Source organism: Antechinus flavipes, chromosome 2 (assembly GCF_016432865.1).
Source record: "Antechinus flavipes isolate AdamAnt ecotype Samford, QLD, Australia chromosome 2, AdamAnt_v2, whole genome shotgun sequence".
Classification (NCBI taxonomy): Eukaryota; Metazoa; Chordata; class Mammalia; order Dasyuromorphia; family Dasyuridae; genus Antechinus; species Antechinus flavipes.
Genome location: NC_067399.1, coordinates 339,226,772 through 339,253,332, shown reverse-complemented (window position 1 = coordinate 339,253,332; position 26,561 = coordinate 339,226,772). Strand labels below are relative to the sequence as shown.

The window sequence follows — 26,561 nt, the reverse complement described above, 5'->3', positions numbered from 1 at the left end:
GAGATGGAGAATGGATATTGTTGGGGTCTGTAAAAAAGCCACACCTGAATCACCCATATACTATCTCATATTGTGAAAGTAGTGACCATGACATTGCTATCACACAAGTATAAATTAATATAATGCCAACCAACTTCACAAGACTTGGGAGAATGCAAAAATAACCACCACCACATCAAAACTGAGTAACTTAAAGCAGGTCAAAATAATTAGAAAATGTTTATCTGGGATAAGAATTTCAGAAAAAAATCATGATCCTTCAGTCTCATTGTCTGTAGCAACAGTCCTAAAAAAGAATGCAGCAATGTATATAGAATACTACATTCTGAATGAAAGAACCAAAGTGGACCAGTATACCATACATATACCATACCAGGATTTCAGTGTTTTCTGGAATAAAGGTAAGCCCTCAAAGAGACCTAAGTGTTTTACTTATGCAGTGGATGCTCTCCATTGATTCCAGTGTTGAGGAAAACAAGGAAAAGATGCTTTTGGCTGATCAGCTGGATTTTCCCAGTTTCAGCGATTGTCCTAAGAAATCAAGGAGGTATCTGCTTTTTCCAACGACTGATTAAAAATAAGTAGTTGGAAATTACCTCCCTTATCATCATGCCTGTTGTTTTTTGCAGCCATCTCTCTTTTAAGAAGGAAAAACAGAAATTAGTTTTGAAGGAACTTTGTATCTTGGTGAGCTGATTAGTTTTTTGTTTTGTTTTGTTTTGTTTCTTTGCTTGAAGAATAAATTATTTTCTTTGGGAAGACCATGGGAGAATATGAGGAAGGACTGATGAAAGTGTTGAATTAACCAGCAAAAAAATGGTCTAAAGCTTTCCACTGCCAAGTACCAGTTATGTAAAGTCTCTGTTAAGTATGTAGGTCATATCTCGTTAAAGTATAAACACTCCCTTCAAAGAAGGTGGAAACACTCCTATTATTGTAAGTGAAATATTTTTGCTATCATTGCTAAATGATTGAATTACTTCATTTGTGAATATGAAGATTAAAGAGTCTTTGAAGCAAAAAGCACAAGAAATGTGAAGTTATTTCAAAATTTACAGCATTCTCTGGAGATGGATAGATGTGAATAACTTTTCTTATTTTATTTTAAATTCAGTTTTAGGTTTCAAAAATTTCCCTCTCCCTACCTCTTCTTTCCCCAATTAATTAGAAATACCCCCCAAAAAAATTCACTTTGTCTACCTAGGTTTTTCTTTTTCTCTTTCCCCCCTTTTTTATATCTATTTTTTTATAATAGCTTTTTATTTTTCATAATACAAGTAAAGATAATTTTCAACATTCACCTTGTGTTCCAAATTTGGTCTCCAGAAAGATCATAGAAAGTGGAAAAGGAGGACCCACTTGTACAAAAATATTTATTGCAGCTCTTTTTGTGGTGGTAAAGAATTAGAAACTGAAGAGATGTCTATCAATAGAGGGGAATAGATGAATAAGTCATACCATATGCACAAGTTACGGTATGTGATGGATTATTATTGTGGTTAAGAAATGAAGAAGAGAATAGTCTTAGAAAAAACTTGGTAGACAAAGACTTCAGCTTCCCTTAGACAGCAAGTAATCCAATATAGGTTACATATGTGCAATTCTTCTAAACATATTTCCATATTTCTTGTGTTTCACAAAAAAAAAATCTATTCAAAAGAGGGAAAAATGAGAAAGGATAAAACAAGCAAGCAAAAATCATCAACAACAAAAATGATGAAAATGCTATATTTTGATCCATATTCAATCCCCATAGTCCTCCTCTCTCTCTGGATACAGATGGGTCTCTCTCCATCACAGATTTATTGAAATTGGTCTGAATCATCTCCTTGTTGAAAAGAACCACATCCATCAGAACTGATCATCACATAATCTTGTAGTTGCTATGTACAATGTTCTTTTAGTTCTACTCACTTCACTTAGTATCAATTCATGTAAGTCTCTCCAGGTCTCTCTAAAACCATCCTCTTGATCATTTCTTATAGAACAATAATATTTCATAACATTCATATATCATAACTTATTCACCCAGTCTCCAGCTGATGGATATCCACTCAGTTTCCAGTTCTTAGCACTACAAAAAGGGCTACTACAAAGATTTTTGCACATATAGGCTCTTTTCCCTTTTTTATGGTCTCTTTGGGATGCAGGCTCAGTAGAGGGCTGCTGGATCAAAGGATATGCAGAGTTTGATAATTCTTTGGGCATAGTTCCAAATTGCTCTCCAGAATGGTTGGATTATTTCACAATTTCACCAACAATTTGTTAATGTCCCAGTTTTCCCACATCCCCTCCAACATTGTCATTATCCTTTCCTGTTATTTTAGCCAATCTGAGAGGTGTGTGGCGGTGCCTCAGAATTGTCTTAATTTGTATTTCTCTTTTTTTTAAACTTTTAATTTTCAAAACATATGCACAGATAATTTGACAACATTAACCCTCCTTGCTTAACCTTGTGTTTCACATTTTCTCTTCTCCTAGATGGCAAGCAATCCAATATATGTTAAACATGTTAAAGTATATGTTACATCCAATATGTAAGCATAAGAAAAAAAATCAGCTCAAAAAAAAAAGTAAATGAGTAAGAAAATAAAATGCAAATGAACGACAACAAAAAGAATGAGAATTTATATTGTAATCCACATTCAGTTCCCATGGCTCTTTTTCTCATAAGATCATTGAAAATGGCATCAGTCATCTCATTGTTGAAACAATTACGTCCATCAGACTTGATCTTCTGTGTACAATGATCTCCTGGTTCTGCTTATTTCACTTAGCATCAGTTCATGTAAGTCTCTCCAGGCTTCTCTGAAATCATCATTGGTTGTTTCTTACAGAACAATAATATTCCATAATATTCATATACTATAACTTATTCAACCATTCTCCAACTGATGGGCATCTACTCAGTTTCCAGTTTCTTGCCACTACAAAGAGGGCTGCCACAAACATTTTTGGCACACGTGGGTCCTTTTCCCTCCTTTAAGATCTCTTTGGGATATAAGCCCAGTAGTAACACTGCTACATCAAAGGTATATCCACAGTTTGATAACTTTTTGAGCATAGTTCTAAATTGCTCTCTAGAATGGTTGGATTTGTTCACAGTTCCACTAACAATGTATCAATGTCCCAGTTTTCCCACATCCCCTCCACTATTCCTCATCTTTTCCTGCTATTTTAGCCAATCTGAGGGGCATATAATAGTGTGTGGTGGTGCTTCAGAATTGTCCTATTTGCATTTCTCTAAACAATAGTGATTTAGAGCATTTTTTCATATGACTAGAAATGGCTTTAATTTCTTTATCTGAAAATTGTCTATTCCTAAATTGGAGAATGGCTTGTATGCTTATAAATTTGAGTCATTTCTTTATATATTTTAGAAATGAGGCCTTTATCAGAATCCTTGGATGTAAAATGTATTCCCCAGTTTTCTAGTTCCCTTATAATTTTGGCTACATTGGTTTTGTTTGTACAAAGCCTTTTAAACTTTTTTTTTTTAAATTTTAAGCCTTTTAAACTTAATCTAATCCAAATTATCCATTTTGCATTTCATAGTGTTCTGTAGTTCTTTGGCAATGAATTCCTTCAGACTATCCCTTGTTCTCCTAATTTTCTTACAGTATCATCTTTTATGTCTAAATCATGAACCTATTTTGATCTTATCTTGGTATAGGTTGTTAGGTGTTGGTCAGTGCCTAGTTTCTGCCATACTAGTTTCCAATTTTCCCAGCAGTTTTTGTCAAATAGTAAGTTCTTATTCCAGAAGTTGGAGTCTTTGTCTATTCAATTTTTTCTAAAACCATGTTCTTCATTTCTTAGCATTCTATCACATATCATAACTTGTGCATATAAGTATGACTTGTTCATCTATTCCCCACAATTGATAGACATTTTCCAATTCTTTAGACAGTTTCCAATTCTTTACCATCACAAAGAACTACAATAAATATTTTTTTTGTACATGTGGGTCCTCCTTTTCCTTTTCCTTTTATCTCTCTGGAGATATAATAAGGTCATGGTAATGGTCACAGTTTAATAGCTTATCCTGCAGAGTTCCAGAATTGCTTTCCAGAATAGTTAGACCAATTCAGCACTCCTCTAAAAATCCATTAAAGTACATGTTTTCTTACAGCATTTGTCAATTTTCCTTTTTTTGTCAATTTAGTCAATGAATATGATAGTAGCTCAAAGTTATTTTAATTTGCATTTCTCTAATTATTAATGATTTAGATAATTTTTTCATTTTATTTATATTTCTTTCTTTAAAAAAAATACCTATTTACATCCTTTAACCATTTGTCAATTTAGGAATAGCCCTTAGTGTTACAAATTTGACTTAGTTCTCTATACATGTTAGAAATAAGATCTTTTTCAACGAAACTTGCTGCAAAGGTTTCCCTCAATTTCCTGCTTCTCTTCTAATGTTAGCTACATTGGTTTTGTTAGTGCAAAATCCTTGTATTTTAAGTAATAATAATTGTACATTTCACCTCTCATAATTTTATTTCCTGTTTGGCCATGAATTTCAGCCCTCTCCACAAATTTGATAGGGTATTTCTTTTACATTCCATTAATTTCTTTATATCACTTGTTATGCCTTAATCATTTGAAGCTTATTTTTATATATGGTGTGAGATGTTAATCTATATGTACTTTCTGCATTTCCAGTTTTTCCAGCAGTTTTTGTCAGATGCCCCAATAGTTAGGATTTTTGGATTTAGCAAACACTAAATCACTGTGTTCCATTGGATTCTGCATATTGCATAGCTAACCTATTCCAATGATCAATCTCTTTATTTCTTATCCATCACCAAATTGTAGTATATTTTGAGATACAGTACTGCTAAGCCCTCTTCTACTTGAGATACAGTACTGCTAAGCCCTCTTCAACTTTTTTTTTTTTTCATTTGGTCTCTTGACATTCTTGATTTTTTTGTTCCTTTAGATGAATTTTGTTTTTTACTCTGTGAGAATTAAAACTAGCCTGCTTACATTAAATGAGACTGAGCCAATGGCATTTTATTAAAGGGTCCATAGTTTCTTGTAATAAAGTGGACTCCAAATCTTCCTCCCAATCTGAGATGCCTCCTCCTTCCAGGCCCATATTTTGTAGGGCTAGATGTCCAAATATTCAAAAATAGCTATGCCAAATAGAGAATAATTTCATAGATTGACATATAATGCATAAGCTAAAATAAGCAAAATATTATGTCAGCAGGGTCACAAGTTAGGTGAAGCAAGGAATACCTACAGATAATATGGACAGTTTCTCCTTAAGTTAGGCAGGAGGAAATGGGAAATGATATCACAGTCAGTGGCCTAAGTGATCATAAAATGGTCACCTGCTCCTACAGGACTAGAGATTGGTCCAGAGACACTTTTGGGGGACTTTCCATATAGTTGTCACTTTTGCCATCCTGGGTTTGGTCAGTATGACATGGAAAAATAAGGGTGGAGGCCTTTAGCTAACTTTCTATAATTAAGCAAGTGAATTTAGAGAATCTGCAACTCACAGCTCTGGGGCTTGTATACAGAACTTTGTCATGATTCTATCAAATTGATTAATACTGATTGGAATAGAGTAGGGGTGCAAAGGGGAGACCAGAGTGAGGAGTTGAGTATGACTCCTAGGTTGGAAGTTTGAGAGATGGAAAAGATGGTGTTGCCCTCTACAGAAATAGGGAAGATAGAAGAGGATAAAGTTTTAGGGGAAAAGATAATGAATTTTGTTTTGAACATGTTCAGTTTAAGGTGTTAGGGTGTTATCAGTTATTTATTATTATCATTGTTTTCAATTATCACTCTATACTCCATTTTTCTCTGGTTGCATACAATTAACTCACTTTTTTATAGCTTAGAGGTAAAATGATGGCCTTTAATCTATGGAACCCTCTTCTCTGCTGTTTTATGTAGTTTATATCAGATAAAAAACTACACAAGAAAATAATCACAAGAACCCTACTCCTCTTCCCAATAAGAAAATTCCTAACATTCATGATGAGATTTGGCTTTCTGCTCTCGTTTAAATTTATATTTATTCCTAGTTAGAAATGTTTTGGTAAAAAAGAAGTGAGCAGAACAAATTACAGTATCTGTTACTATTCATACACTTGGAGAAAAAGCAGACTTTTCCTCAATCTTTGAAGAGTTGAGTACAAGCAGTAGCTTTGGCCCCTGTCTTTTGCTGAAATGCCATTTAGTATGGGAAAGCACTCTTTAATTTCTCTCTTTTCAACCATAGCTCAGTCCTCCTTTCACCTTCTCCCTTTGGTTTTTCCATTTGTACATTATCCTTTTATCACAGATTCTGGCAAAGATCATTAAATTCTGGGAAGGGCAAGAGATGCTCTTTTTCCTCTCTTCCTCTGCTTTTGAAATCCTTACTCCTTCCTCTTAGTCTATGTCTTGCAGACTGTATTGTAGGTGTCTTTTTAAGAACTCGCTCCCTCAGATAATACACCATGACCTTTATACCAGCAACGCAGGGCTGGTTCAATATTAGGAAAACAATTAGCATAATTGACTATATCAATAACCAAGTTTAAAACCACATAATTATCTCAATAGATGCAGAAAAAGCATTTGATAAAATCCAACACCCATTCCATTCCTACTAAAAACACTAGAACTTATAGGAATAAATGGACTTTTACTTTTAAAAGTAGCATCTATTTAAAACCATCAGTAAGCATCATATGTAATGGGAATAAACTGGAACCATTCCCAATAAGATCAGGGGTGAAACAAGACTGTCCATGATTAGCATTATTATTCAATATTGTATTAGAAATATTAGCATTGGCAATAAGAGAAGAAAAAAAAATTAAAGGACTTAAAGTAGGTAATGAGGAAACCAAACTATCACTCTTTGCAGAGGATATGATGGTACACTTAGAGAACCCTGGAGAATCAGCTAAAAAATTATGAGAAATAATCCACAACTTTAGCAAAGTTGTAGGATATAAGATAAATCCACATAAATCATCAATATTTTTATATATCGCTAACAAAATCCAACAGCAAGAGATACAAAGAAAAATTCCATTTAAAATAACTGTCAATTACATGAACTGATGCTAAGTGAAATGAGAAGAACCAGGAGATCATTATATACTTCAACAACGATACTGTTTGAGGATGTATTCTGATGGAAGTAGATCTCTTTGATAAAGATAGCTAATTCAGTTTCAATTGATCAAGGATGGACAGAAGCAGCTACACCCAAAGAAAGGACACTGGGAAATGAATATAAACTGCTTACATTTTTGTTTTTCTTCCCAGGTAATTTACACCTTCTGAATCCAATTCTCCCTGTGCAACAAGAGAATTGTTCAGTTCTTGCACACATATATTGTATCTAGGATATACTGTAACCTATTCAACATATAAAGGACTGCTTGCCATCTGGGGGAGGAGGTGGAGAGAGGGAGGGGAAAAATCGGAACAGAAGAGAGTGCAAGGAATAATGTTGTAAAAAATTACCTTGGCATGGGTTCTGTCAATAAAAAGTTAATTAAAATAAATAAATAAATAAAATAAAATAACTGTCAATAGTATAAAATATTTGGGAATCTATCTGCCAAGAAAAAGTCAGGAATTACATGAGCAAAACTACAAAATACTTTCCACACAAATAAAGTTAGATCTAAACAATTGGAAAAATTGGATAGGTCGAGCAAATATAATAAAGATGACAATACTACCCCCTAAACTAATCTATTTATTTAGTGCTCTACCAATCAAACTCCCAAGAAACTAGTTTACTAACTAGAAAAAATAGCAACAAAATTCATATGGAAGAAAAAAAAGTCAAGAATTTCAAGGGAATGAAAAAAAAAAAAAAAGCAAATGGAGATGGCCTAGCTGTCTAGATCTAAAACTATATTATAAAGCAATGGTCATTCAAAACCATTTTGTACTGACTAAGGAACAAGAATAGTTGATCAGTGGAATAGGTTAGGTTCACAGGACAAAATAATCAATAACTACAGCAATCTACTATTTGACAAACCTAAAGGTCCCAGCTTTTGGGATAAAAATTCAATATTTGACAAAAACTGCTGGGAAAATTGGAAACTAGTTATGGCAGAAACTAGGCATTGACCTAACTTTGTATACCAAGATAAAGTCAAAATGGGTTCATGATCTACACATAAAGAATGATATTATAAATAAATTAGAAGAACATAGGATAGTTTACCTCTGAGATCTGTGGAGGAAGAAGGAATTTGTGACCAAAGAAGAACTAGAGATCATTATTGATCACAAAATAGATAATTTTGATTATACCAAGTTAAAAAGTTTTTGTACAAACAAAACTAATGCAGACAAAATTAGAAGGGAAACAATAAACTGAGAAAGCATTTTTACATTCAAAGATTCTGATAAAGGCCTCATTTCCAAAATATACAGCGAATTGACTCAAATTTATAAGAAATCAAGCCATTCTCCAATTGATAAATGGTCAAAGGATATGAACAATTTTCAGTTGAAGAAATTGAAACTATTTCTAGTCATATGAAAAGGTGCTCCAAATCACTATTGATCAGAGAAATGCAAATTAAGACAATTTTGAGATACCACTACATACTTGTCAGATTGGCTAAAATGATAGGAAAAGATAATGAATGTTGGAGGTGATGTGGGAAAACGAACACAGATACATTGTTGTTGGAACTGTGAATGGATCCAACCATTCTGGAAAGCATTTTAGAACTATGCTCAAAAACTATCAAACTGTGCATACCCTTTCACCCAGCAATGTTTCTACTGGGCTTATATCCCAAAGAAATCTTAAAGGAGAGAAAGGGACCCACATGTGCAAAAATGTTTGTGGCAGCCCTGTTTGTAGTGACTAGAAACTGGAAACTGAATGGATGCCCATCATTTGGAGAATGGCTGGGTAAATTGTGGTATATGAATGTTATGGAATATTATTGTTCTGTAAGAAATGACCACCGGATGATTTCAGAAAGGCCTGGAGAAACTTATATGAACTGATGCTGAGTAAAATGAACAGAACCAGGAGATAATTATACACAGCAACCACAAGACTATACGATGATCAATTCTGATGGATGAGGCTCTCTTCAGCAATGAGATGATTCAAACCAGTTCCAATTGTTCAATAATGAAGAGAGACATCTATACCCAAAGAGAGGACTATGGGAAAAAAAGAGAGGAGCATTCTCATGCTTTCTGTTATTGTTTGCTTGCATTTTTGTTTCCCATCTCAGGTTTTTTTTTTTTTTTTTCCTTTCTAGATCTGATTTTTCTTGTACAGCAAGATAATTGTAAAAACATGTATACATATATTGTATTTAACAGATATTTTAACATATTTAACATGTATTGGACTACCTGCCCTCTAGGGGGGAAGAAAGGGAAAATTTGGAACAGAAGGTTTTGCAAGGGTCAGTGTTGAAAAACTTACCTATGCATATGTTTTATAAATAAAAAGCTATAATTAAAAAAAAAAAAAAAACCTCTCATACAAGACTCAAATCTACCTTTTGCTTCCAAGATTGGGATAACTCCAAATGCTACTCAGGACCAAAAGTTCCTCTGAACCACAAATCCTAAGATGCTAGGCAGTTTAAAAATTCTATTATTTGTCACATATGATGAACAAAATTGTAAATATTAACTGATAACAATTCAACATTATGATGATTGTTTAGTTGGATATTGCAAGATAGAGGTGAGTAGTGAATGAAGTGAATTGTGAAAAGCTTTCTCAAGATGGAGACAGTGCTGTAAAAATTGAGTGAAGTTGCTGTGCTCTGGGGCCAGGTTTCTTTATAAGGAGTGGGACCTTTTCATTGTGAGACCAAGTTGGGGCCACCTTGGCACTGAAACTACCATGTAAGGTAATTTAGTCATCCTAAAGATGTGGTTAGGTTCAAAGATTTTCCTCATTTATGCCTTGGAATGTGATGTCATTTTTCCTGGCTAATCAGGGCAAAGATCCAGCCCTACAGGGAGTGCTACCCTAGACCCCTATATAATCCTGATCTGTTAACTGGGCCTCAGTTCTCCTTGCCTAACTGCTTGTGGGGAGGGAGCACCCTTTCTCGGGAGATTATAATAAAATTCCTTTCTGCTTTTGCTTTGAGAAATCTTGATTTATTTGAGCCACTGGTCTTGTCGCACATAGTAGCATCACCAGCCCACTAGGACTTCACATCATAGCATCATCCAAGGATAATTAATGAGACTGCAGATACCTTGTCCCAAAGGTCATGTATAATAATATTAGATCAATAATTTTGTGACTAAATTTGATAAGATGTCTACTTCCTATCCTTTCATTCTCTTAATTCTTTTCATTCCACTGAAACTACACTCTCCAAAATTAATAATGATCTGTTGGTTGCCAAATCCAGCGGTCTTTTCTCAACCCTTCTTGATCTTTCTGCAAGTCTTTCATACTGTCAAAGTGTCAAAACTTTCTTGTTAATACTCTTGTGAGAAATGGATGGGCATTTTGGTTTCTACAATTATGAAAAACAAATTGGAAAAATATGAAACTTAAATAAGAAAACCCACAAGATTTTCAAAGAATAATCAAAGGTGGAGGTTATCTTCTACCAAAAGAATGTAAGTGCCTTGGGGGTAAGGACTGGCTTTTGTGTTCAGGGGTAGGGACCTGAGATTTGAAAGCAATCTTTTGTTCTTTGTACCAAGCCTTCTCTGTTACTTTCCCCCTTCTAGAATGGAAGCTCCTTTGGGGCAGGGACTGACTATGTAATGAGGGATGGATATTCATGTTGTCCAATTAATGAGAAATCAGGGGAGGGACTTGTCTTCAGGATAGGAAATAAAATGCTTTCTTTGGAGTTTCAAAGGCGTATCTACTAACCTCACACCTGTTCTTGCAAGAATGTAAAATAAATCTTTCCTGCATTCATCAGTGAGTCAGAGGAGTTCTTGGTGAAATGTTATTTTTCTTACACTTTCTTTTGAAGGTCTCTATTCCTCTACTTATGTATCTGATCACTCTTTCTCAGTCTCCTTTTCTAGATCCTCATCCAGCTTAAGTACCACAGGGCCTCCCTCTTGCTCTATACTATTTCATTTGGTGGTTCCAAAAGTTCCTATGGATTCATTGATTATCTACTTCTCCAGTCCTAAGCTCTCTGCTAACTTCCACTTTTATATATCCAATTGCTTATTAAACACATCTCAGATTGAATGTCCAGTAGACAGTTTAAACCTATGTCCAAAATTGGAATCATGATCTTTTCCCCTCCAAAATCCTCCCATTTTAAAATTTTCCTATTGTTGTACTAGGTACCACTGCCCTCCCAATCATTGAGGTTGCCATTTTCAACTCCCCTACCTCCTATCCAGTCAGTTGCGATGTTTGTCGATTTTATCTTTATAACTTTACACCTTTTGACTGTGTTCCTCTGATAACGCTATAACCTTGGACAGGCCCCTCATGCCTTATGCCTCCTGGTATATCTGCCTCCTGTATAAAGTCTCTTCCCCACTCCAGTGTTTTTCCTGAAATGCATTCAGTTCCAACCATATCATCCCCTACTTAAAAACTCCAGTGGATCCCTTTCAATTGTAGGATAACCCCCTATTATTTAAAGCTCTTTGTATAACCTAGTTTCCCATCTTTCTGGTTTTCTTACATCTTAAACTCTCTACTTATTCTTAAATTCAGTGACACTGGTCTCTTTGCTGTTTCTTGGACAGGATACTTTACCCTTAGTCTGGGCATTCTCACTAGTGAGGCTTGGAGTGCTCTCCTTTCTCATTTCTGCCTCCTGGCTTTCCTTGCTTCCTTAAAGTTCCAGCAAAAATTCAGTCTTCTACTAGAAGCTTTACCCTCTCTTAATTCTAGTACCTGCCCTATATTATTTCTCATTTCTCATGTATATGGATTGTTTTGCATGTTACCTTAAATTGTGAACTTAGTAAGATTCATCTTTTGTCTTGCTTTACATTCCCAAGTGCTTAGTACCCACACTGCCAGCTAGAACTAAATAAATGCTTATTGACTGATTGAATCAGTCACTTCATTTTTTGGCTGATGTTTTGCATAAGTTAACTTCTATAGCTGGAATAAAATCTCTAAATCTCTATTTACCTCTAACCTTTTAGAATTACTAGTTTCCTACAGATAGCTCAAGCACCACCTTCTACTGAAAGCCTTTCCTGATTATAGTTGGTTTTATGCTTTATGTAGGATGGGCTGGGTCCTTTAAGGTAGCAGGAAGGCCTTATTTTCTTGCCCCTCACCTCAACTCCAATCACCAGGTATAAAAAGTTCACTCCAATTAGTATAAACATCAAACTTTATCTAACTCCCCAAGGGAAAATGCTTCCTGGTTCCTTGAAGCCTGGATTATTCTGAAGAAGCTAAGTACCTGGCATTCTTTTCATTGATATTTTAATTATTGCTTGGGTAAGCTTATTTAATTCTTGAGTTGCCTTTTGCTCTATTAGTGTTTGTTGCATTTTAAATCTTGAATTTTTTTGAGATATAATTTACTTTTTCCGCCCTCAATGGATCCTCATGGTTAAATTCAGTTTTTTTTTAAAGTGGGCAAAGAATATTATAGAAGAAAAGGATAATGGATTGATTAGCAACAGATTCCCATCTATCCCCACCCCCTCCCCTCTTCTCTTCCCAGAGGCAAAGGCCTTGTTTTAAAAATAAATGAGGAAAGCTTTTTGGAAGGAATTGGAGAGGTTAGCAAATGTAGTTCTTTGCAAATATAATCTAGGTCTAGGGAAGTTGTGCTGATTAGTAGGAGAGGGAGTAAGAATAGATTATCCTTGCATATTAAGTAATTAGAAGATCTAAATGGCTTTTGATTTTTAAAAGCACTGCTTTGAAGCAAAGAATCATTTAATATATATGTTGATTATCCTGGTAAAGAATTCTACATTAATGGAATTAGTGACTAAGGGGCTAGTGGTGGAAAGCAAATTCTCTGACCCAGAAGTTTCTCCTTTGAATATCTTGAGTCCATTAGAAAAGGGAGTGATTTTTGAGTAGGAATTAGAAAGTTTTACATTCATACTTAGGAGAGTGACTTGCAATAAGAGTGAGTCAGAGGGAACTTGAATTTTTAACATTTAATTACTTGGGTGGTTTTAAAAAGAAATGTAAACAAGCCAATGAATCTTTAGAACAATTGCTACCTAGGTTATGGTTCTAAAGGAGGCTATTTAAAGACTGCCTTTTGTTCTTGCGAAATCAGTTGGATCAATTGGAGGTCTCAGGTGGTTGTACCGTTTTCCTTTTCAGGTAGATAAAATGGCAAATTCTGTATACTTAGCTTGGTAAAAATTCTAGCAAGAGAGTTAGTAAAATGTTTTAAAAATTGGAATTGGGGAATTGGATTTATGCCCCTTCCAGATGAATTTATGACCAACCTGCTTCAGATAATTATACTTCTTTTTGTATGACACCCCACCTAGATGGCTTTAGGACTTAACTGTGAGACTTCATTGTTTTACCACAACTCAGGCTTGTGCAAATCAATCATTACAATTTGAGTGAAGAATTGGGGCAGTCCAACTGCTGTTCAGGCACATAGAGTTAGCCCTATAAATAAACACTTTGGGGCCCACAAGAAGAGGCCAAGTTAGTTGGGCATAGAGTAATAATACTTTCTTTAATTAAGTCTTTAAAACATGGGGGTAGAAAACTAGATGATTGATGGTGTTATGCCACAGTTCTCTTTAACTGTCCTGACTCAGTTTCCCTGTCTCAGTTTCCTTAACTGTTCTGTCTCTGACCCAGTAAAACTAAGGATTATTCACTCTCGGGTTATAAATTAGCAAGATAAAAGAGTAGATCTCCTGATTCTTTTATGGATTTACAATATTCCTTTAGAATATTCCAAGATCAACCCATGATATCTTTACTTCTTTGTCTCTGGAATTTTTAGGTTTTATGGCTTCCCCTCCCTGATAAAAACTTTCCCTCCCCTTCTCTTTGTCTCCAAAAAGGTATTTAAGAAGTTGGGGTTCTTCCATTCATTGCTGGAGTATGGCGGCTGGCAGTTGTATGCTGGACGCTGAATTCTTTGGGTCCTCCAGCCCTGGGACCAATATGGATTCCTTGGTCCCAGTATACTTATCTCTGTCTGACTGGATAATCTGAGACGAGAGTCCTGTCCAGTCAATCTTACTCTCCCATCAATAAAATATTAAAACTCTCTAATCTCTCTCCTGCCTCAGTTTCTCCGGCATTACAATGGTTAGTACATGGTGGTAGTATAATTGTAGAGAGACATCAGAGATCAGGATAATAGGTGTCCCTGTGGCCCACCAAAACTTAGAACATCCCCAAAACATTCCCTATAGTATATAGTTACTTTTCCATCCCACCTCGTTCAGTCACCCAAGTATTTACCAGATTTGAGAAATCATTGGACTAAATCTCCTTCTAATAAGAGCTAAGGATGCCCCAAATCTCAGGATATTTTGATTATGGGACTACGGGGGACTGGAAGACATATGCCAAAGTTATTGCCCCTTGGAAAGAGGAGACTATCAAGCATATAAGGTGCTTCTAGATTCTGGAGACCAGGTTATTATTATATCAACAAAATCTCAATGGTGTCATAAGAATATCCGCAATTTCTTTTGGGAATTTGGGGGCACAAACTATTAAGGGAAAGTCTATCCTCTTCTTTTAGGTGGAGATGACTCTCAATTATTGTTGACCAGAGGAAATAATGTGATTATGGAGTTCTTGGGAGTCAATAGTATCCGTGCTGATTTTTATGTATAGAGCTAAATAAAAATTTATAGAATTGAACTATTCTCTGTCATTGATTTTAAATAATATTGGATCCCAGTGAAATGACAGATATTTCCTCTTTGACTGGAAATGTTGGAGAGTACTTAAGTTACACAAACTTCCCTTATAATGACCATATATTCCAGTGAAGATAGATATTACACAGTGATTACCAACAGATTAAAAGGAGCTGAATAAGACCATTATGTTAATTGCTTTGGTCATTCCTGATTTTGTGCATATAGAAGAACAGATAGCCTAATCCTCAACTGAGTGCTTATTAATCTCATGCTTTCTTTTTCCTCCCTGTGGCTGAGATCAGCCAAGAGAAGTTTGGTTTTACTTTGTAAGCAGTTCAATTTATTTGTACTATCCTTCCAGATTTTTTGAACTCTCCTTCATATTGTCATGGTTCAGTGAACATAGAGACATGGAAAAGGCTCCACCTTCCTGAGGATACTGACTGATATCCACTATTATATGGTTATGCTCCCACAAGAATAATAGAGTGGGTTCATCTTCATTTAGGATATTCTTTAACCAAGAATGATTCTGCTACTTTGCCTGATAATGCTTTTCATGCCAATCAGAACATCTGCTTTTGAAGGTTCAGCATAGTTTGATCCTTTGTGGATTTTGACCTGCTCTCCTCCACAGGAGCAAGTTGGCTAGGTCAAATACTTATTGGACTTCTTAAACTACACGTTATTTGAAAAGGCCATTTATATCACGATTTAGGAAACAAATACTCTCATGTCATTGGACTTGGGTTGCTACTGGGTCAAATATACAGAGTCAAATCCTTTATTACCCTTTGTCCGGAGTTATCTTGAGTTGAAAATACAACATGTTACGTAGGGCAAGAAAATTGCTTAAATGTTAAATGAAAATGGTACATCTAAAATCATTCAAGCCCAGGTCCCTTATGTGCTGGTGGTCTTTGAACACACTTGTTCAAAGTATGATGTTGTTAGTAATTCAGGCCCAGTGCTTTCTCTTTTCTCTAGTTTAGTAAACATTATGAGAACTTCGTTCTTGTGATGTTGTTTGATTTGCTAACATTGTATATTATAAGAAAGGCTTACACAGTTGGACTTTGATAGGTATTAACCAGTAACTGGGAATGCCCTAGGGATAAAGGTCTTGTTAGAACTTCCAGTAGGCTGAGCTATGAGGTATCTGGCTGACCCGTGAGGGAGCTTTGAGGGATGGAGGTGATAACATTTTTATTCATCCTAATTCTTGAGTGGTGACAATGGGTTTGTGTAAGTAATCTGGGACCTGGACAGAATAAAAATGCATAATTAAAGATTGTTTGTGGAGCATGCAAGTAAGTGCACATTGGAAGCATTATATACCCTCCACTCAAATCAGGTTATGCTCCCACAAAAATAATAGAGAGTGGGTTCATCTTCATTTAGGATATTCTTTAACCAAGAATGATTCTGCTTACTTTGCCTGATAATGCTTTTCATGCCAATCAGAACATCTGCTTTTGAAGGTTCAGCATAGTTTGATCCTTTGTGGATTTTGACCTGCTCTCCTCCACAGGAGAGCAAGAAATTTGTCCTCATTGCAGTTGATAACTATTCAAGATTTATTACTGCATTTCTACTACTTTGGCAGTCATTATCAAAGTCTTGATGAAACAGATTTTTCTTTGTTATTGAACCATTGCCTTTGACCAGAGGTCCCCATTTTATTTGGAAGAAGGCCTTGAATTGGGCCCATTGCCATCTTTACCAGGTTTTTTATCTTCCATACCATCCCCAGACACCTAGTTTCACACAAGTGCTGGAACTTTTAAAACATCATCATTTTCTTTTTCTTTTCTTTTTTTTAAAATAACTTTTTATTGACAGAACATGCGTAGGTAATTTTTCAACATTGTCCCTTGCATTCATTTCTGTTCCAACATTTCCCTTCCCTCCCTCCACCCCCTCTCCTAGATGGCAGACAGTCTCAATAATGTTAAACATATTAAAGTACATCTTAAATACATTATATGTGTACACATCCATACATTTCTCTTGTTGCACAAGAAAAATCAGATTCAGAAAGGTAAAAATAACCTGGGAAGAAAAACAAAAATGCAAGTAGTCCACATTCATTTCCCAGTGTTCTTTCTCTGGGTGTAGGTGGTTCTGTTCATCATTGAACATCATCATTTTCATCATCACCACCACCTTCATTCCTTTCATCCCAGAGACCATGTTTATAATCAATATTATCCCAAGAAGAGCCTGAGGATTTTCATTTCCAGCTGTTTCTTGGGTCCAGCTTTCGAGAGGTTTATATAGCCCCTCAAAAGTTGACCAGCTGTAACCCTTTCTTATTCCATCTTTTGTGCAAAGTCCCCTGGATCCTGTGATTTCTGCCCCCTCAGAAGTTTTTGTAAAACTTAAAAGAAATGGTTTAGTTCCTCCTCCTTGATTGATAAGAATCCTTTCATATGAGATGATTCAGACAGATCTCTTCCATAAAATATTTAGGGGACACCAAGGGGTGAAATTATCAGGAGAGGCTTTGCTTTTCAAAGATGGTGGATGGGAGAATGGTAAAATTTTATTTACAACCATAATCAAAGGGAGTTTTTCTTGAAGAAGGAGGATCTTTTGGCTTACTTGGATGAAAGTAAAAGGGAGTAGTAATCAGCCTTTACAAAGGAAAGTCATAACCTCTCAGAGGGCTGGAAATTATTTTGAGGGGAGAAAAAACTCTATATAATAAATCAGAGTTTATTTTCACCCATTTGTAAAAAAAAAATTAATGAAAAATCACTGATTTGTTGATGTGTCTTATGGTCTGTTAATTTTCCATAAGAATCACTGATAGTTGGCTTCAACTAACATCTTAATAATAATTTTAGGCATGTTAACTTTTTTTTTTTATACTTCATTTTATAGAGGATAATGCATGTACAGTGTATTAAACAAATTATTTCTCTAATTCCATGTAGAAGAGGTGTTTTGATTTTTTTTTGTCCTTTGCAACTTACCTGCTGAGCACCAGTTGAACTTCAGAGGTGGGGCTCAAGAAATCATCAACTGTTGGCTCATCCTCCTTCTTGCTGTTAGATTCAAGGTGTGCCAGTAACATCACATTGGGAAAACTGAGATTGGGGCTGGAAGCACAGATGCCTACAGTCACCCAGTTGGCTCGGTTATGAAGATACACAGATTCTCCTCTCCTATTGACCTGTATGCAGAAAATATGTGTGGGAATTTGACTTACAATAATTCCACAATTAGCTATAGTAACATTGAAAATATATGTGTTCAGAGAGGTGAAAATAGAGAAAGGGGAGATTAGCTATGAATATGGGAGGGGAAAGAAGAAAGTTTGTTATAGCAAGAGATTGAAAAGTATTCAGATCAGCCTTAATTGCTTTAATTGAATGGGTACAGGGAATTTAATTCTATAAACTTGAATATCCAATGTTTTAAAAAAGAATCATGATATAGTAGTGTATCTACTATCTTTTCAGGCAGGCTAGATGGTACAATAGATGTATCCTGGTCTGAAGTCAGTAAGATTCAGACAGTAACCAGTTGTGATTCTGGCAAATCACTTACCTCTGTTTACTTCATTTTCTTCAACTGCAAATTAGGATAATAACAGCACCTACTCCTACTTTATAGGGCTGTTGGGAGGATCAAATGGGATATTTGTAAATTATCTCACATTTAGTAGGGACCATATAAATATTTATTTCCTTCCCTTTCTGTTCCATAAAGTATCTTATAGTCTCCAGATTTCTAGTATTTTGTATCCCAGGTGAAGAAAAAGCGCCATGATGGGAGAGGATTTAGCGACAGGAAGGATTATTTGAAAATAGATAGCATATTAAGAATTTACATGGTGACCAAGTGGAATTTAGACCAGAAATGCAAGGATGACTTCACAGAAGGAAAACTATTAACATAATTGATTATATCAATCTAGTATATAAAAAGTATCAAAATCATATGATTATATCAATAGATATAGAAAAAGCTTTTGATAGGGGCAGCTAGATGACACAGTGGATAGAGTGCTGGCCCTGGAATCAGGCCTCAGACACTTAACATTTACTAGTTGTCAGATCCTGAGCAATCCCAATTGCCTTGTAAAACAAAAAACAAAAATTTCATTTAAAAAAAATAAGAAAAAGAAAAAGCTTCTGGCAACCATTTATTCCTATGAAAAACATTTAAAAGGACAAGTATAAATAGAATTTTTCCTTAAAATGGTAAGAAGCATCTATCTAAAACCATTAGCAAGAATTATTGGTAATGGGGATAAACTAGACAGACATTTCAATAAGATGAGGAAGCAACGATGCCCTTTATTACCAATTATTCAATATTGTTCTAGAAATATTAATTAGAACAAAAAGCAAAGAAAATAAAATTGAAGAAATCTGAATGGGCAATGAAATTGTAAAACTATCCCTTTTTGTAGACAATATGGTATTATACTTGGAAGATCCTAGAAATTCAACTAAAAAGTTAGTTGAGACAATTAGTAATTTGAACAAAGTAGTAGGATATAAAATAAAGCTACCTAAATCATCAGCAGTTCTATCACCCTGCAAAAAGAAATAGTAAGGAAATACCCCATTTAAAATAACTATACACTGTATAAAATACCTAGGATTATATCTGGGAATATAACTTAAGATCTGGTGTGTTGTTTTTGTTATTATCTGGTGGTGTTTTTGTTGTTATTATTTTTGTGCTGCTTTGCCTTCTTTCTTTTTTTTTATAATAGTTTTTTATTTTTCAAAATACATCCAAAAATAGTTTTCAGCATTCACCCTTGCAAAACCTTGTTAAATCAAAAAGATTTTGTACAAATAAATTCAATGTAGCCAAGATGAGAAGGAAAGAAAAAACTGGGGTTGGAAGGAATTTAATAGACAGTTTGTCAGGTAAAGATCTGATATCTTAAATATTTAAAGAACTTCGTCAAAGTTTTAAGAATACGAATTCCAATTCACAAATGGTCAAAGGATTATGAACATGCAATTTTTCAATGAAGACTTCAAAACAATTTATAGTCAGGGCAGATAGATGGCACAGTGCATAGGGCAGAGGCCTGGGAGTCAGGAGGACCTGACTTCAAATCTGGTCTCAGACAATTAATACTAATTGTGTGATCCTGGACAAGTCACTTAACCCCAGTTTCCTTGCCCACACAAAACAAAACAAAACACCAAAAAATAAAAACCAGAAAAATAAAAAAAAAACCAATAACAATAATTTACAGTCATATGAAAAAATTCTCTGAATCATTATTGATTAGAAAAATGTAAAACAACTTTGAGATATTTCTTACCTCTACAAGATTGGCTAAAATGATAAAAGAGGAAAATGACAAAAAGGATTAACACAGGGCCTAAGATGTCTGTAGAAGAAAAAGTATTTTCAAGCATGACTCATTTTCCTGAGGATGAGCACTTCAGAATAGGAGAGCAGGTTAAGCAAACCCCTCTGTATATATGTTAGGATTGTGGAAGATCTAATATCCAGACATCATTAGGGAGATCATGCTGATGGTAGGATTTTTTTTTTTTTCCTTTCAATTTTCTGGGACAGATTTTAAAAGTAATAATAGTAGTATCAGAAGATGGATTTTATGGGACTTCCTGTCTACCTTCACCTGTACAAATAACAGAACTCACTTGCAAATGATAGTCTTTATCCCATTACTAGCATAGAGTCAAGTATTTTCATTTTTGTGGAATTTTGTAGAATTGAATAACTTTGATACTTTTTAGTATCTAGTAGATTTTAAAACAATTTTTCCATTAGTTATTCATCAGCATTTTGGTGCTAAATGTTTGCTAGAACTTTTCTGTTTGCACCTAGTTAATAAATTTTATAAATGGAATGAAGGATATTTCCTAATCACCATTACCATATCCCCACTGATATTACAAATAATAATTATCAAAATTATCAGGAACTGGTTAAAAGGTAGAAAATTAGATCAACAGAATATCTCAAATAAGTAAGGAGAACAAGGTCAGAGACCACATGTGCCAAAATATTTCATAACAATACTATTTATTGTATTGTTACGATATAATAACAATAATCATTGCCAAAAAAAAAAAAAAATGGAAAAAAGTATATGCCCAAAGATTGGGAAATAGGTGAGCAAATTGTAGCATGTGAATGTAATGGGATACAATAATACTTTAAGGAATTATAAATATAAAGAATGTAAAAAAGCATGGTAAGAACTTTTGTGAATTAGATTCAAGAAAATAGAATAACATGAGAATAACATAGATGACTACAATGTGAATTCAGATCATAATAAAGGCAAAACTATGGTCAAACAATGAATAGTATTGAATTTAAATTATTAATATATAATCATAAAAAAGAAAGGGATGATAATAGCCAGTTATAATCATTCTCTTTGGTGGTTTTGCTTTTTTTTTTTTTTAAGTAAGCAACTACTATGAGTGTATTATGTTAGAAATGTTAAAAAATGACTAATAGACTAAAAATTTATTATAAAAGTTATTGAAGTTAAATTGTAAGCTAAAGTGTGATTTACCTGAATAAAATTGCTTTCTAACATAGGAACAGATGTGAAAGGAGCATATTCCCCTTCATCCAACATAGTTTGTAGATTTCCCTTGTTGGAGCTTCTTTCTATGGAAATTGAACCACTCTCGCTGTTCCATAAAGAACTGGTTTTCTTCATGATGCCTAATAAAATAAAATAAATTATCACAACAGCAGAAAAATAGTTTTTCCTTTAAAATTAAGCAGTTCAGGTTCAACTTGTTTTTTTCACTTCAGTTAGTGGGGTACTACAAAAATGACATTTTCTCTTTAAGGAATTCACAATTTAATAAGATAACAAAAGGAACATGAGATACATAACCAAACAAATATGATCCAAAGTGCAAAGGAAAGACCAAATAAAGTGAGAAATTCGAGTCAACAAAGGTCATCTTTAATTGCAGTATGCCAAGGGTTTCCAATGTAGTATTGCCATTTTTATCATGTTGGCTTACCTACCCATGAACAAATTACTATTTCTCTAGCTATTTCAATGTGTATGATGAGGGTTTTATAGTTCATATCATTCCCCTGTGAATTTCTTAGCAGATAGATTCTCAAGTATTTTGTACCTGTTTGCAATTATTTTAATTGAAGTTTCTTTTTTTATTTCTTCCTGCTGAATTTTGTTGGCAATATATAGAAATGCAGATCATTTGTGTAGATTTATTTTATATTCTGATAGCTAAGTGGTGCACTGGACAAAATGACTGGCCTGAAGTGAGGAAGACACAGACGCTTGCTAATTGTGTGACTCTGGGCAAGTCACTTAATCCTATTTGCTTTAATTCCTTATCTGTAAAAAGCTAGAAGGAAATGGCAAACCTCCAGTGTCTGCCAAGAAAACTCCAAAGCGGGTCATGAAGAGTCAGACATGATTGAAAATTAACTGAACAATTTTTTTTTATCCTGCAACTTTGCTAAAGTTTTTAATTACATCAATAATTTTTATTTCTTTAGTTTTCTTTTAATTATCATATTTTGGTCAAAAAAGATATTTGTATTTCTTCTTTGTGTATGCTTATTTCTTCAATGTTTTTTCTTTTGTTTTATTGTTATAGCTAACATTTCTAGCATTGAATAGTATTCCTTGTTTAACTCCAATCATATTGGAGAAGCCTCTAGCCTCTCTTACAGATAATGCTAACTTTTGGTTTTAGATAGGTATTACTTGTTATTTTAAAGAATGTTCCACCTATTTCTATACCTTCTAGTGGTTTTTTTTTTTTAAAACAGGAATAGGTGTTATATTTTGTCAAAAACTGGCATCTATTGAAATAATCATATCATTTTTATTGTTTGTTTTTTATTGATATGATCTATTATGATTCTAGTTTTTCTAATATTGAATCAGCCTTGGATTGTAGAGGCAAAGCCAGTCTGGTCATAGTGTATAATATTGTGGCATTTTACTGTAGATTCCTTGTTAATATTTAAAATTTTTTATATCAACTTTCATTTATTAGGGGAATTGATCTATAGTTTTCTTCCTCGGTTTTGAATATTCCTGCTTTAGGTACCAGAATTATATTTGGGTCAAAGAAGGAATTGAGTAGGATCCCTTCTTTTTTTTCCCTTTAAATTTTTTTAAAAAATATTTTATTTTTCTCAGTTATATGTAAAAACAATTTTTAGCATTCATTTTTAAAACTTTGAAGTTCTAAATTCTCTCCCTTCCTCTTGCCTACCTCCCTGCTCCCCACTGAGATGGCAAGCAATTATATCACTTTCGTCAGTTCATGTAATTTTTTCCAGCTTTTTCTGAGAGCATCCTGCTCATTATTTCTTGTAGCACAATAGTATTCCATCAAAATCACATCCCACAATCTATTGAACGACTCCCCAATTGAAAGATATCCTTTCAATTTATAATTCTTTGCCCCCATAAAAAGAGCTGTTTTAAGTATTTTTGGATCTATAAGTCCTTTACTTTTTTGTTTTTTAATCTCTTGGATTAGTCTTGGAATATAGATTTAGTAGTCATATTGTTAGGTCAAAAGGTTTTGTAGCCCTTTATAATCCTATATAGCCCTTTGCGTATAGTTCCAAATTGCTGTACAGAATGATTGAATCAATTCACAACTCCATAAACAATGTATTAATGTCTCATTTTTTCCTATATGCACTTCATTTGTTATTTTCCTTTTTTGTTCTATTATTCTTCTATTAATAGGTATGTAGTAGTAGCTTAGAATTGCCTTAATCTACACTGTTCCATTCAATAGATTTAGCATTTATTTTTTTATTATTTTATCAATTGATCATTTGTCAATTGGGAGAATGGCTCTTATATTTATAAATGTGACTCAGTTCTCTACATGTTTGAGAAATAAGGCCTCTATCAGAGAAAGCTGCTTCAAAATTTTTTTCTTCGGAGTTATTATTGCTAACTATTTCCCTCCACAGGACATCTCATTTTTCTATTTTTTCAAATAGTTTTTGTAGTGTTAGAATGAATCGTTAAATTTTTCTATAGGATTCCCTTGTCAAATCCATTTGTTCCTGGATTTTTTTCCTTTGGTAGTTCATGCATGATTGGAGATAATTTATATTTTTTGCATATATTTATCCTTTTCATTTAGATTGTCAGTTTTATTAGCATATAATTAAACTCCAAATTTCTTTTGTTCTTCATTGGTTGTACATTTACCCTTTTCATTTTTTTATACAGGCAATTTATTTTTCTTCTTTATTTTTCTCAATTAAGTTAGCTAATGGTGTTTTCTATTTTATTGTCTTTTTTAAACATTTGTCAATTAAGTGGAGATTTTTTTAATTCCCAATTTTATCAATCCTTTGATTTTCAGTATTTTTATTTTGGTATTTAATTGGAGATGTAAAATGGATTTTTTTTCAAGTTTTTTAAAATTATATGCCCAATTTTATGCCCTTTTATGTTTTCTGTCAGGCCTGGCCAAAACAATAATTATATCACCAACAATAGTTTTGTTGATATCTATATATCAAAACCTATGTATGTTGATATCTATATATGCTATTATAAGTGTTTGTCCCTCCTGTAGCCTCAAGCGTACCACAGGGTTGTAGTTTGTCACATAATTTTTACTATGTTTTGGACTTCATTACTTCATGATAAAATCTTTAGATATAAAAGGAATGAGATGAAGAAGATAGTGACAAATATTGGACAACAACATTAAACTTTATTGACATTCTGTTTAGTTGAAGTATTAACTCTTCTAGCTAAACATAGCTAGTAATTTCAGCTTTTAACAAAACGGTATAGCAATTCAATTCAACAGATACTAGTATATCTGCTTTGTGAACCCTACATCTACTACAGGTAGTGGGGCTTATTGGATCATAAAAACAGAGGCAATAGAGATGAAAAGGCTTGTCCAAGATTACACAGATCTGAGAATTGAATCCAGAATTCTTTCCTCTAAACTTCAGTTGATTTATGATCTCATCAACTTATCCATGCTTTTCTGTTTTGTGAAATTCCCTATTTTTCTATAAATACTATTTCAGAGGAATTACCCAACATGCTTGGGACACTAGAGATAGATACAGTGGAGAAAGAATTATGACACGGTTTCTGTCCTCTGGGATTCTAAAGAAGGATATGTTACAGTATGTCTAGGATAGGAAAGAATAGATCCAGACAAAGTGAGGAAAATTTGAAAATCAGGACACCTTTATTGGAAAGAATCTGGTAAAAATTTTACAAGAGAGATAACTCTTGAGCTGAACTTGGCTCTAGAATGCATATGCCTTGACCCAATGAATGATTGGTGGAGACAATTTTCATTTTGAGTCTGATAATCATTTGAGTACACAGGAATCGTATGTATAACTCTACAGAGCCTCTTGGTCACTGCTAATTTCTTCATAAGATCCAATACATTTGGATCAGTCAGAAAGATCTGACTTCAGATATGGTGCTCTATTTACTATACTATTTAGCCTTCTCATGCTTATAATGGGTAATGTTTACTTTTGCTATACCATAAAACTTTTTTTGTCCTTTTTTCCTGGGGGGTTGGGAGGCAAATTGGGCAATAGTGGAAAAGTATAAGAGGAAACAATATAGAGACTTACTTTGTTTTGAATGAAATTTGACTGTATATTGCCAGAAATCCCCAAGGATTTTTAACCAAAGGAGCTGGAGATAAAATAGTTAATAATAAGTAACTCTACATCAAGTATCAAATAATAAAAAGAAATAAATGTTCAAGAATAAATAGGACAAAGATGAACATTATCATTTACATAACCCTTTTCTCTGTGTGGCGCTTATTTTGTTTCATGTTTGGGGAGTTTTTCTGGTAATAATAATGATCAGGATTAGGCTTGTGATTTCACTGATTTAGAGAACTCTCAAGTGAAGAAATTTCTTCAGTGTAAGTCAGCATGTTCTCTGCAATCTATAGTCCTTGAAAGTCAGGAGGTTAAATTGCCCTGGTGCACACAATCAACATGAAAGAGGTGAGACTCTTGAACCAGACTTAGAGTGGTTCTATTTATTACATGATGCTACAGCTCTCTATACTAATAGCTGTCATTTTAATAGTGTTCATTTATATACATTGTCACTTTTCATTCTAAAGACAACCCTGTAAGTTTGAACCTTAAGAGAGGTTAGATGATTTGCCATGTTTGATCATGACATTACTAAGTGTTGGAAGTATATATAAGAAATCAGATATCTCTTCGCTCTTCAATCCAACCCATTTTTAATATACCTTTGCCTTTCAAAATTCACTGGCCATCTCTGTTAAGTGGAGTATTTGGTATGTTTGAGGTGTTGGAAGAAAAAGACATTTTTGAGGTTAGCTCTCTCTGGAGATGGGATTGGGATGAAGGATAGTTAAATTGTTGACTATCTTTCCAAGTAAATTATCAAGAAAAAAGATATTTCATAAATAATTCACAATGAGATATTATGTTATGGAGAATGACTGTTAAAAGGAAGTAGAAGAGGGGCAACTGGGTGGCGCAGTGGGTAGAGCACCAACCCTGAAGTGAGGAGGACCTGAGTTCAAATTTGATTTCAAAACACTTAATACTTCCTAGCTGTGTGACCCTGGGCAAGTCACTTAACCCCAATTGCCTCAGCAAAAAAAAAAAAAAAAAAAAAAAAAGGCAAGTGGAAGGGAATCTTTTGTTATAATATTTATTTATATTTTTTATCATAGTTTATATTTTCCCATAAATATGCCAAAATAACATTATTTACAATGCATTTTTAGAACAAAGGAATTTCA

General features: G+C 34.0%; 1 protein-coding gene across 3 annotated transcripts in view; it reads right to left on the bottom strand.

Moving 5' to 3' along the window:
- Nucleotides 1–26,561, bottom strand: part of GARIN2 (golgi associated RAB2 interactor family member 2) — a 51,699-nt gene that overhangs the window by 22,992 nt on the left and 2,146 nt on the right. For all 3 annotated transcript variants that reach the window (XR_007950681.1, XM_051977860.1, XM_051977861.1), the window contains exons 2-3: nt 21,323–21,477; nt 17,769–17,968 (exon numbers count right to left, since the gene is read on the bottom strand). Coding sequence is in view for 2 of the 3 variants with exons in the window: in XM_051977860.1 (XP_051833820.1) it covers nt 17,769–17,968; nt 21,323–21,472 (350 nt within the window). In the remaining variant the exon portion in view is untranslated. The remainder of the gene's footprint in view (nt 1–17,768; nt 17,969–21,322; nt 21,478–26,561) is intronic.